Source organism: Falco punctatus (assembly GCF_963210335.1).
Source record: "Falco punctatus genome assembly, chromosome: 6".
NCBI classification, from domain to species: domain Eukaryota; kingdom Metazoa; phylum Chordata; class Aves; order Falconiformes; family Falconidae; genus Falco; species Falco punctatus.
This window is the reverse complement of record NC_137585.1, coordinates 25,697,555-25,710,235: the sequence shown is the minus strand read 5'-3', so window position 1 is coordinate 25,710,235 and position 12,681 is coordinate 25,697,555. Positions and strand designations below refer to the sequence as shown.

Sequence of the window (12,681 nt, the reverse complement as noted above, 5' to 3'; positions counted from 1 at the left end):
TTGAGAGTTGTGATTAAACCAAAAGTGGCAAGACTGTGGATGTTACAGGTGGTTCCATGTGACTGAATCTGATTCTGTGATACTCTGTGAATTCTCCTTATTGTTTGAATCACTTATCATTTGCTTGGTTTCACTTTTAAATGCAATATTTCTTTTGTATGAGCCTTTCCTCTCCAGTTTTCTCATCCATCTTCTGTACCTTTTGTGTTCTGTGAAAGCTCTCTTTGCATTCCTTCCTTACTGACACATTTTTTTCTTCTTCAAAATGTTTCTATTTTCATAACTTTCCCAACTTTCAGAATCTCTCAGAACTTGCTATAAACTGTCACTCCAGCCTTCAAAAAGGGCAAGAAGGAGGAGGAGGACCCAGGAAGTGACAGGCAAGTCAGCCTCACCTCCATCTCTGGAAGGGTGATGGAACAGCTCATCCTGGAGGTCACCTCTAAGTACATGAAGGAAAAGGTTATCAGGGGTAATCAACATGAATTAATCAAGGAGAAATCATGCCTGACCGATCTGATAGACTTCTATGATGGAATGACTGGCTGGGTAGACGAGGGGAGAGCAGTGGATGTTGTCTAGCTTGACATCAGCAAGGCTTTTGACACTGTCTCCCATAACATCCCCATAGGTAAGCTCAGGAGGTGTGGGTTAGATGAGTGGACAGGGAGGTGGATTGAGAACTGGCTGAATGGCCAGGCGGGTTTTGAATGTCTCCAGAGAAGGAGACTCCACAGCCTCTCTGGGCAGCCTATTCCAGTGCTCCATCACCCTCAAAGTAAAGAAGTTTTTCCTCATATTCAGATGGAACTTCCCATGTTGCACTTTGTGCCTGTTGCCCCTTGTCCTGTTGCTGGGCACCACTGAAAAGAGCCTGGCCCCATCCTCTTGACACCTGCCCCTATGGTATTTGTATGCGTTGATAAGATCCGCCCTTAGAGGCCCAGCTCTCTCAGACTTTCCTCATAAAGGGGATGCTCCAATCTCCCAATCATCTCCATAGCCCTCTGCTGGACCCTCCCCAGTAGTTCCCTGTCTCTCTTGAACTGGGGAGCCCAGCACTGGGCACAGCACTCCAGGTGCAGCCCCACCAGGCCAGGATCACCTCCCTCACCTGCTGGCCACGCTCCTCCTGATGCACCCCAGGATCTCACTGGCCTTCTTGGCCACACGGGCACACGGCTGGCTCATGGGCAACTTGCTGTCCACCAGGATTCCCAGGTCCTTCTCCGCAGAGCTGCCTCCCAGGAGGTCAGCCCCAGCCTGTGCTGGTGTGTGGGGCTGTTCCTCCCCGGGGGCAGGACCCTGAACTTGCCTTTGGTGAACTCCATCAGGTTCCTCTCTGCCCAACTCCCCAGCCTGTCCAGGTCTCGCTGAATGGCAGTGCAGCCCCTGGTGTATCAGCCACTTCTGCCAGCTCTGTATCATCAACAAACTTGCTGAGGGTACGCAGGCCTCCAGCTGGACTCTGTGACTGTGCAACCTGCTCTGGGTGAGCCTGCTTTAGCAGGGGGTTGGACTAGATCTCCAAAGGTCCCTTTCAACCCTGACCATTCTGTGACTTTATTGCTTTTTGAGGTAACGGCCACAAAAAGAGAAACAAAGGAAACATAATTCCAGCTTAGTCTTCTGGTGTTTGGAGGGTCTGTTTAGTCTCCCAACCTTCAATACCTTGTGTAGCACTGACACCATTGTTACAGGTTAATAAAAGTCTGTTGGTGATTATTTTATCATGTATGTTCAATGGACTGAAGTGCTTTTACTAGCTATCAAGTGTTTACATGGTTGGGTTGCATATACAGAGGACATACACACCTTTTGTTACATAAGATGACCCACAGTCCTCTAAGTCTCCTCAAGGGACTCCATACTGGACAAGAGGAACTCTTCTGCTGGTTTAAACAGGCACAGACCAACATTTCTTACTGTCCCATGGCCACCCAAGCCACGCTAGTGAAGGGTGCAACCGGGCCTTGTGTTGCAGACAGGTGGAGGCTGGGATCCTCTTGCATGCAGGTGACAGGACCCTCTCTTCAGGGCTGCTTGTGGCCAGCCTGTCTTGGGACGACTGGTTCGAGAGGCTGCAGTGATACATGCAACTGGACAGCGGGTCATGGCTTCACCGGGGACCTGCGCGACCTTCTCCCCTCTGGACAGAGCAAGGCGCGGGGTGGTGTCACACCAGACATCCCTTCCCTACGCAGCTGACGGCGAGCCAGGGCTTTCCTAGGACGCCCCGTTCCCCCCCTCCTGCCAGGGCCACCGCCCAGGCCTCTTGCCCACGCACGGCTCTGGAGGAGTACCGAGTCCCACCCGGGAACGCGGCACCCCAGCCCCTAAACCAGGGACCCTCACCGCCCGCCGGCGGCCCCCGGGCGGGGCACCCTGACCTTCACGGGGAGCCGCCCCGCCCCGCCCCGTCCCTTCCCACACGCCGACGGGTAACGGCTGTCCGCCCCGGTGGCGGGCCCCGCCCCTCCCGCATCACGTGAGGCGCGGCGGCGCAGGGCGGGAAGGCAGACGGGCAGGTGAGGCGGCGCCGGCGATTGGGAGGCGGGCGGTGACCCCGCGGCAGGCCCCGCCCCGCCCCGCCCCGCCCTGCCGCCGCCTCTATATCAGGCGGGGGGCGGGCGGTAGGGCGGGCCTGAGCGTGTGTGGCCAGCGAGGTGAGCGGGGAGGTGGGAGCGAGGCGGCGCGGGGCTGGCCGAGGTGCCCCGCAGCCTGGCGGCCGCCACCGCAAAGAACGCACCGCAGGAGGAGGTGGCGGCGGAGGTGTAGGTGGATCCCCGGGGCGGCGACGCCGGCATGGAAGGAGCCTGTCGCCGCTCAATTCTTCTTCCTCTGCCGCGCTCGGCGAGCGGCGGCCAGGCGTGCGGGGTGGGGGGCCGGCGGCGGCCGTGCTCTCCCCGGGAGGCGCTTTCTCGCCGTCCCTGGCAAGGGCGTGATGAAGGGCTGACCCCGGGCTCGGAGCCACCTCTCGGGCCGCTGGCGGGGCCGCGGCAGGGGTTGGGCGGGTGTCCCGGGGAAGGGCGAGTGTCCTCCCCCTCGGCCCCCGCCGCGGGCAGCTGGTACCCGCCGGGGTCCTGCGCGGTAGGCCTGCGGGTGGGCAGAAATGTGGTGTCATTGCTTTCTAGGAGCAGGTGTAAGTCAGTAGTTGAAGATGAGGGTGGTGGAGCATCTCTTACAAAAACTCTGTGCTCAAGGTTAAAGCCCAGCCCCTCCCACTGAAGCCGGGGTCTTGCTGTGGCACGGGCACATCTTTTGGACGGGTGTAGGCAGAGACCAGTTCCTCATGAAGAATGATGCTGTTGTAACTGAGCGTGCTACTTGCTTTATGAAGCGTGGTTTTTTTCATCTTCACTTTCTCAGTTGAAATATTTCTAGTTTAAATGCCTGGTTGGATTGCTGCAAAGGTCATGAAGGGGTAAAACCGATGTGGTGGGGGCAAGCAGAGGGGCTATACCTTCAGGTGTGCGATTTCCAAATGATCATTCAGGCAGCAGCCTGGATGGGAGGCTGGCGGCATGATTTTGCAATTGCTTGCTTGCAGTTTTTTCCCTTGTGGGTGATGTGTGCAGGAAACCTGCCTAGTTTTATAAGGACACTATATTGGGTTTCTGGAATCATCCCCTGTGCTGTCTAATTCTGCCTCTGTAAAGGATTTTTGGTTGTCTGGATGGGTGGGGAGACTTGAACAACACAAAGTTCGCCTTGCTTTGAAATTCCTGGTACAGATATTTTGAAGAGGGAGGGAGCAGAGTGAAAGATTGTGGTAAATACTGAGGCGTAGCTTTGTGGGTACATGTTCTGAATGTGTGATGACAAAAGATTTAACTTTAAAAAAGGGAGGGGGTGGTGGTGGTGAGAGAGAGAGCTAAATAAAAGGAGTTTCTTTGCAGCTCCATCCATTTCAATGGTGCAGCTTTCCCAAGCCCCTTTCCGTTGCCCATCATCACCTTCAGGCCGGTCAGAGGAGGGTGAGGATAAGAGCATGAAGGCTGCCAAGCAGCAGGTGAACCCGTCTGGGGAGAGCCAGCCTCCCTCCAGTCCCCTGCAGTCTGCGCTGAACTCGGCAGCCTCTCCTTCCCAGGCATATGAGACTTACATTGATAATGGGCTTATTTGCCTCAAACACAAGATCAGGAACATTGAGAAAAAGAAGGTAACTTGATTTTTCTTTGGTATGGCACATATTTAAGCTGCTAATTGTAAAACTCGGTGTCTGTTTTATGATAGCTGGAATAAGGTTGTATATATAGAGAGAAATCAGTGTTTTTGTTAAAATAACCCGTGAAAGGGCCTAAATGTGGATTTCCTAGTATTTTTATTACCATTTGTAACTGTGGTATAGTAAAAAATGGTGTTCTTTACTCTTGCTGTTCTGAAATGGGCTACTTGTATTTGACATTGTGTGAGCATAACATTATTGTTTCCGAGAATCAGGAACGCAGCTAACTAGAAATGTGCTCTCAGCTGCTGGCTTTACAGTGTGTGCCCAATAGTTAGCAAAAGTAACTCGATGTTGATCAAAACTGGGGGTGCTTCTTTACCAGGCTTAATCAGTTCAGAACTAACTTGGACCTGATTTGGTGATGGCTTATAGTCTTGCAGGGATGTTCATATTTCTTCTATTGATCATGTGCATTTAATATTAGGATGTAGAAATGTATGTAAAATAGGAAATTAGAACAGTATTTCCTCTGACTCATGGATATGTCAAATTATGTTAAATATGTATTGCCCTTCACTTTGCACAAATATTCGACTTCTATATTTTAAATATAGAAGAATGCTATTCACTAGAAAGCTTTTATACCGAAATCATCCAAAGCCTGCTGTCTTGTTTTAAATTGTGCTTTTTTTTTTGGGTGGGGGTGGGGTAGGATGTGGGCAGGGACAGTACTGTGTTAGTAAGAACTGATATAATACAACTAAAACTGCAGCCATAGCTAGTCAGGCTTTTGCATTCTAAGATTTTTTTCAGTTGATGGGGGACTGAAGGCTATGTGCATGACTAATTGGGGAAAATGCTATTTTCTGTAAGATAAAAGAAATAATGATGCTGTTGCTTTTGGTACTGAATCAGGATTACAGGTAAAGCAATTGCATGAATGTTGTGCTTCTCTAAATGTCTGAAAAGCTTATTGTTATGTGGTAGGGTGAGAAGGAAGAGTAGATCAGGCTTCTGGCCATGTGGCTTGGGGACTCTATCCTCCTGCAGGAGATGCAGTATTACTGCTGTCTCATGTCATGCATCATGCTGTAATATTGAATAATGTCAGATAAGCATGTTTTCTTTAGGTGATTAACCAACTGTTGTATTCTAATTTTGTCCAGGGAAGCTTGTTGTGGTGAATGTCTCAGTATCTTTGGTTTTCACATGAATGACAATCTGGCCTCACTAGCAAATGAAAGTATGACTTATTAAAAGGAGTAGAAACTATTCGTAGTTCTAGATTCCTATAGGTACTGTGTCAGTAAGACTGTGTGGGTAGGTACACCAATGAAATAGTATTCAGCTTCATGGCAGCGAACTCCCCTTTCTCTTCCTTGTGTGTATAAGGAAGCTTGTAATACTTAGTAGTTTAGTTTTAAAAGCTGATGCAAATGATTAAAGACTTGGTGTATTAGAAAAAAATATTTTTTCCTTGAAGGCATTAGTCCACTTTCTTAGGAAATAGTGCTATAAAAGCCTAATGACATGACTGAAGCCAGATTTTGAAATACATTCTCTGAAAAATTAAATAGGATTATTCAGACTAGATAGCTTTTCCAAGTCAATGCTGGAATTTAGTTAAAGCCTAATCTAAAATAAGTTCACTGGATCTGTTTGGAACCCCTTTAAAATCTAGGGTCAATGCATTAGTATTTCTTAAATGAAACAAAGGTAGTAAGTTAGAACTGAAAGGAGGTAGGCAGTCTTGGAGACTGAATGCCAAATTAAAGGCACAGCAAAACTTTCTATGTTACTTTCTCCTGAAAATGAGAGGGAGTAGTAAAATTCCTATTCTGTTGCAGTATGTAGATGACTTAAAAATACAGAAAAAATATGTAATTTCACTTGTACCCCATAATCTACATTAGAGGAATAAATACAAAAAATTTACTTTGGATTTTCCTGCAGCTCAAGCTAGAAGACTACAAAGATCGCCTGAAGAAGGGAGAAGTCCTCAATCAAGATCAGTTGGTAAGTTTGCTTTGTGTGAGTGGATAGCCTCAAAACCTTTAAACATGTCAGAACGGATAGGCTGCTGAAGGTGGTGGCGGTGTAGTTTTACAGAAGTAAAATGCTGGCAATGGTATTATTCACAAAAACAAATGGACAAATTACTGGTAATTAAGATGAATGGTGAGCCCACAAGCTTTGTCTCCTACTTTAACCTTCATGCTGTGTACTGCAGTAATAGAAGCTCTGTGGACCTTCAGCTTCAGTGCTGCTGCACCTTTATTTCTTGATGAGGTGTCCATGTGCAGCTTATCTGTATGTAATTGTGGTAGAACACAAACCTCAAGACTTCTGGGGTAGCTAATTAATCCTCATGACTTCATTAACAGGTGTTACTTGAAATTGGCAGTTGGCTGCACAGTGCTGTTGGTTACAAGCAGCTGTTAAAGAGTAACAAAGTCCCTGTTGGTAGAAAGGAAGATGGTGGTCCAACTTGCATGGGATTTGAAGGCTTTCCTAATACAAGAATCTAGCTATGAGTTACTGACTTAATTGGGAATACTCTCTTGTCCTTCTAGTGCTGCCATGAGATAGCTGGGAGTTGCCAGCACTTTCTAATGCTGTTAGAACAGTATGTCTATTCTGTACCTAAGATTGCTAGAGTTCTGAATGCCAGCATGCAAGATTGTTACTTAAAGATGTGATCCACTTTGTGGAGCTTGCTTAAAACTGCCTGATGTTAAAACAATGATTCTGGCTCTTCTGTCTTGGACTAGAATGGATTCTAGATCTGAAGCCATGTTTCTGTAACATGAAAGTTACTGCTGCTTAAGCATTGAGTAGTAGTGTCACATAATCCAGTGGGTTTATTGCTCTAGTCATCTAGGAGTAGATTTTAACATACCACACATGTGCTAAAGAACAATTGTGTGGTAAAGGGCATTGATGCTTCAGTGGTAGTACTGATCCTGCTAATAAACCAGTTGGAAAAATACTTCATAGACTGTTAGTTTTACCACAGTGCAGCAGTATGAGAACACAAATACCATTTCCTTACTCTGAATCATTTGTAAATGAGAACTAGACATAAATGGGATAAGGAGGGAAATGATAACTTGCTACTTAAAAGTGGAGTAAACCTATGGGAATGATTGATCTTTCAGCATTTAACTACAAAATCTGATGTAGTCTCTTGCCATCTCAAGTGCAGAAATATGTATTGTGTGATGGTTTGAAATAGAATGGTGACCTTTTATTCCTCTAAACTCAGTCTGGAATTGGGTGGGCAAGAGCCTTCTGTCATTAGATTGTAGGTGTTAAATATAATGTTTTCCTCTGTTGCTAGCAGTGAGATTGTTGAACAGTCTCCTGTGTAAGTCTGATTAATCTTAAATATCTTTTAAAGCTACTTCTAAATTTGACAATTTCTTTGGTATGTACCCTGGACTGTGGAAAGCTATTAGGTGAAAATGAAATTAAGATGTGGGAAAATAAAGAGGTGAAGGATTCTGTGGATGTCTGTCTTGCAAATGCATCCAGTAGCACCAACTTTGGAAGATGGCAATTAACTTGGTTACTGGCTTTCCATATTCCCAGCTGAGTGTAACTTTTTATGTATTAGTATTTTTATCCCACTTTCTGGGATATCTGTCTTCTAAAATGGGGTACTAGATTCGGTCTTGCTAATACACTGATAGGTGGTAGTCACAGTGTTCAGGTGACTGTTGTAGAAGCATGTATCAACTTCAGTATTTACCTAATCTAGTCAAGACCCCTGTTTCAGTGGTTATGATGCAGAAATACTGTATTTTTGTAGCTTTCAGATGCAATTTCCCAATGTATATACAAATAGTGGGACCTGGTGATCAAAGCTAGAGCGGAGCTCAATAGTTTGGACACTTGCCTAAAGAAACAAACTGCCTATAATATGGTGGAGCTCTAATGTAACTTGATGTCATCTATATTTGTCATGCTTTCTCTCACAGAGGAAGAAGTGCACATCTGGTGATGAACTTGTTTTGCAAGCAATTTGGATCAAAGTATAATTGCTTATGGTGCATGCCTGCCAGAGCTGCTGTGTGCTAGCCTTACTTAGGGAACATTTGTTTCAAAAATGAGGAGCTTCCAGCAAGTTCAGTGCTCTCGCCGGCAGTTGTGTTCTTTGCAACTGAGCAGACTTCCCTCAGTACTGTTCCTCCAGCATGCTGTTAAAGAATGTTAATAACAAGTGACAGAAGAAAGCTATTGCTTTCCTACAGGCTGTGTTATAGCTTGTCATCAGAGCAGTGGTAACTGTTCTTGATATTTTCAGGTAGGGAGTTTTATTCTGAGATTTGCATTGTTAAAAGCACAATTACTGCAATTTGTCTAGTAAGGTGTTGGTGTTAAATTATGAGTCTTCCTGAAATGTGTAGGCATTAGGGTCTTAAAAGTCATTATCCCAAGTGCTAAGTGAACTTGCTAATTAGTTCTTAAAAGTTAAACTACCAAATGAGTGCTTTACCATCAACTTATGCACTTTGTGTTGAGTACATGTAGGCCTAGTAATGTCTAGTATTCTACAAATAAGTGAATGTAAGTAACTGAACAATCAAACTGATTGAGCGAATTCACATGTAACTTGTTTTCCAGTTATTTAGGAACACACATGGAATTTGCAGATGTCCCATATCTTACTGGGACAGTGAATTAAGCTGTTGTCACTACAGTGACGAAACACTTGCCAATACTGACACTATTTTGAAAGGGCTTTACATTTAGACTGGGCCCATCCTAGTAAGAACTTCAGATATGTCATGAGTATAAACCAAACTGAATGTAAAGCATGTGTGAACAACTGAAATTAAACTTGTTACTTCCCAGGCATGCCTTAGGGTATTGAGGAGGATATGGGCAGCATGTCTTAACTACAGCATTTAGCTCCTTTCAGAGCTGTCAGACTTTCAAAAAATGAACTCCTTAATGAGGAAGAACTTAGAAAAGATAGGATATATCAAAATGCAATTAATAACGTACTGTAGTCTTTTTGAAGACTGGCTAGTAAAATATTGGTTCAAGCCATTAGTGAAGACAGAACACTGCTTTATTTGTGGAAACTAAATTGGAAAGCTTTTTTCTGAAAGTATGACTTGCCTTCTGTATTCTTTCTAAAGTTTGTAGAAATTATCTGTGAAGACATGCAGCTAAACATGAGGGTAAAAGATCTGCACTGAACTTGTCTGTCTCCTGCAGTCCTTCCAGTCTTTCATGTCAGTGTCTGATGTTTATGTAGCTGTTTACCTCTGCCTGCAGAGACCTATGGGAACAAAAGGAAAAGGGAAATAACTGGTACCCAGGCTCTCCTGTTTTCAATATTAGTATACAAAGTATTGCAGATGAGGTTGCCTGGAAAGTGTAATGCAGACAAACTTGCAGGATATCTGTGCAGTGGTGTGACCTGGCTTTGTATGGCGTATCAGACAGTCATGGTATTTGTGACTTAAAGGTAAAGTATCAGTTACAGACATAGTATCTTTGAAGCTAGTTTTAGAGCAGTACACACTAAATAACTAGTTCTCCATGAGAATTGAAGTACAAGGGCATTGGGATGTCACCAGTAGTCTTAAGGATGAAAAATACATTTTTATCTATCCTTTTGTAGGAGGCAGTAGAGAAGTATGATGAAGTAGTACACAACTTGGAATTTGCCAAGGAGCTTCAGAAGACTTTTTCAGGACTTAGCCAAGATGTAAGTATAAAATGTTTTTCCCTGTACTGTTAGGAGGTAACTGAAGTTTATGCTAGTTTTCTGATGGCTACTGTTATATGCCAATATGCAGAATACTAGCAAGTTTCTCTCTTGGAACTTGAGGGGACAATGTGCTTAAACTGTGTGGAGTAGTGAGTACAGCAGAGCAAATATTGACGATTTTGTGTGCTACTGACCTCCATGATACCATTATTCACTGTGTACCTCTAAGAGTTTGTGCTTAAGTAAATTGGGTCATTGGAATCAGCTGTTTGAGATTACTCCAGTTCATCTAGCTTTGAAACTGTTAACCATCTCGCTGGTAGCTTGTGCCTGATGTGGTCTCATCCCCTGTATAGGTGCAGACTGGCAGGGGAGCAGCTCTACTGGAAAGGACATGCAGGTCCTTGTGGGCAGCAGGCAAAGTAAATGAAGTGTATCCCTAGAACAGTAAAGGCTGGACTTAAATTGAGGACTTGAATTAAGGAGAACTGATTATTTGGGACTTATTAACCAGTCATGTCTTTTTCTGGTCACTTGGTACAAAAAGGCTATAGGTGAACTTCAGTGAGTTCAGTGGTGGGCTCTGGAACAGCTGGGGCCTGGAAGATGAGACCTGTCAAGAGAGCCTGGAAGGCTTGTTGGGCCTTCTGATGGGAAGGCTTGGCAGGAGATAGTGTTACTTTCAGCTACTAAGGAGATTACTGAATGGGTGGAGCCAGGGTTTTCGGTGAGGGAAGTATTATGAGAAGGAATGATCTTAAACTGAAAAAGTAGTTTCCAGCTAGGTGGAAAATGGTCACTCTGAGGACAGTTGAATACTAGAGCAGGCTGCCCAAAGAACTAGTAAACTCTGTTCTTGGATCTTTTCAAGACCTGACTACACAAAGCTTTAAGCAATCTGGTCTTGATTCAGTGTAGCCTTTGTGCTGGAGGCTGGGCTAGATTACATCCTAAGATCCCTTCCAAACTGAATGTTTTGATGTTTCCAGTGATGGAGAGTGCTGGGGTTAAATCACTTTGGTTTCAGTGAGAAGTACAGTCTCTTTTTAACAAAGCTTGTGGAGTTTGCAACTTACTCGGCTGTAGTTGGCTCTATGGTAAATCACAGATTTAGTGCTTTATTTAGGCCTTTATACAGGGTTTGAAGCACTACACACTTTTTATGCAAGCAAGTGTTGTATCTTTGGAAAAACTGGTCTCTTGGCTCAAGCAAATACTACCCTTGTGAAAAGATTTGATCCAAGGTAGAGCTGGGCATGCTAAACATGATTAGTCACTGCTCTGGCATTGTTTCACTGCATTCTTACAGAATGCTGAAGGACTGGTAAAATGGTTTGTCTTGGTGTTGACTGAGACCCAAACAATTTTGCTAGAGAGGCTTTTCTTGTATATGTAGTAATTCCAGGTAGTGCAGTAAATCTCTTAAAGCACTATGTGAGCAGAGATTTAAAAGCCTTTTCAGCAGCATTGCTGCTTTGGGTTCCCTCAGTCATTGTATGGTGAACATAGAAAGTACTGTGCCGAATGTCAAAACTTGAATTGCTTCCTATTGCTTTCCTCTGTAGCTACCCATAAAATACCAGAAATGAACGATTGTGACCCAGTGTATCTTTCTGTAGGTGCTTTTAGTAATCCAGCATTAACTTATACCAGTTCATGTTCGTTCTTGAACTTATGCTATATTTAAAGGCTTAACCCACTTTGTTTTTTCCTTGGCTCTAATTGTAACAGTATGGATTCTACAGCCAATACCTATTACTGGAACACTAGGGGTTTTGCTGGCAACAGCATCCTTACAGTGCCTTCTAGAAAACTAAATTTTCATGTTATTGCAAACAATTCAGATACCCCATACTGAGGCACTTAAATTCTGCAGTTACTTGGATAGCTTCTGTTGCATGATTCGATTAGTACATGATAAACTTCCCCTCAAATGTGTCAGGGCTGTGTATGTTCTGTGACTTGTTGTTGCTTATTTAATGAGTGCTTCAGTCTTCTGCCAACAGAAATAAGATTGAGGGTTTTGCTGTATCATTTAAATTGGAGTAATTTGAAAGTGAAGAGGCAGTTGTTTTACTAGGAGAAATTTAGACAACTTCTGCATCACTAAATTAACATGATAAATTTTAAAGGTCAGCTAGGCTTGGTTTTGTGTGTTGGTATTATAATAATTCCTTATATTCAGTTGTAAAAGCTGTTACAAAAAAACAACTAGCAGGCATAATCAGGATCTAAATATTATAAAGGCATATCACAAGTCAAGCTACCATTATCTAGTTTTACTGAAAGCTAGATGTGTAGAGAATTAGAGGATAAATGGGGAGTTCACCCAAGATCTTTCAAGCTCCTCCTCTGGAAATGTGAGAGTTAGGAACTTTTATCTAACCAAAATTAATAGTTGTTTTGATCAAGGTAGAATGATCAATACTACAACTCAATATGTTTTATCCTAGAATCCTGTTACTAAACCATTGTGTTTAACTGTTGACTTCATGTGTTGAAATAGCTGCTGAAAGCCCAAAGGAAAGCCCAGAGGAGGGAGAGTCTGTTGAAGCTTGAAGCAGAGAAGAAAAAACTGCGTACAATACTTCAAGTCCAGTATGTGCTACAGAATTTCACTCAAGAGCATGTTCAGAAAGATTTCAAAGGTGGTATGAATGGTGCAATATACTTGCCTTCTAAAGAACTAGACTACCTCATAAGATTTGCAAAACTGACATGTCCAGAAAGAAATGAGAACTTGAGGTAAGTTTAGGATTTGTCTAATTGGTATGCTTTGTTCGTT

General features: G+C 44.0%; 1 protein-coding gene across 4 annotated transcripts in view; it reads left to right on the top strand.

The window, feature by feature from the left end:
- Positions 1–2,604: 2,604 nt before the first annotated feature.
- The window catches only part of CAPRIN2 (caprin family member 2), a 34,690-nt gene continuing 24,613 nt past the window's right edge, over positions 2,605–12,681 (top strand). For 3 of the 4 annotated variants that reach the window (XM_080391159.1, XM_080391158.1, XM_080391157.1), the window contains exons 1-4: positions 2,685–4,162; positions 6,125–6,187; positions 9,807–9,893; positions 12,403–12,641. In XM_080391159.1, the coding sequence (XP_080247285.1) occupies positions 3,914–4,162; positions 6,125–6,187; positions 9,807–9,893; positions 12,403–12,641 (638 nt within the window). In that variant the 5' untranslated portion in view covers positions 2,685–3,913. The other variant, XM_080391156.1, reaches the window with a different exon arrangement.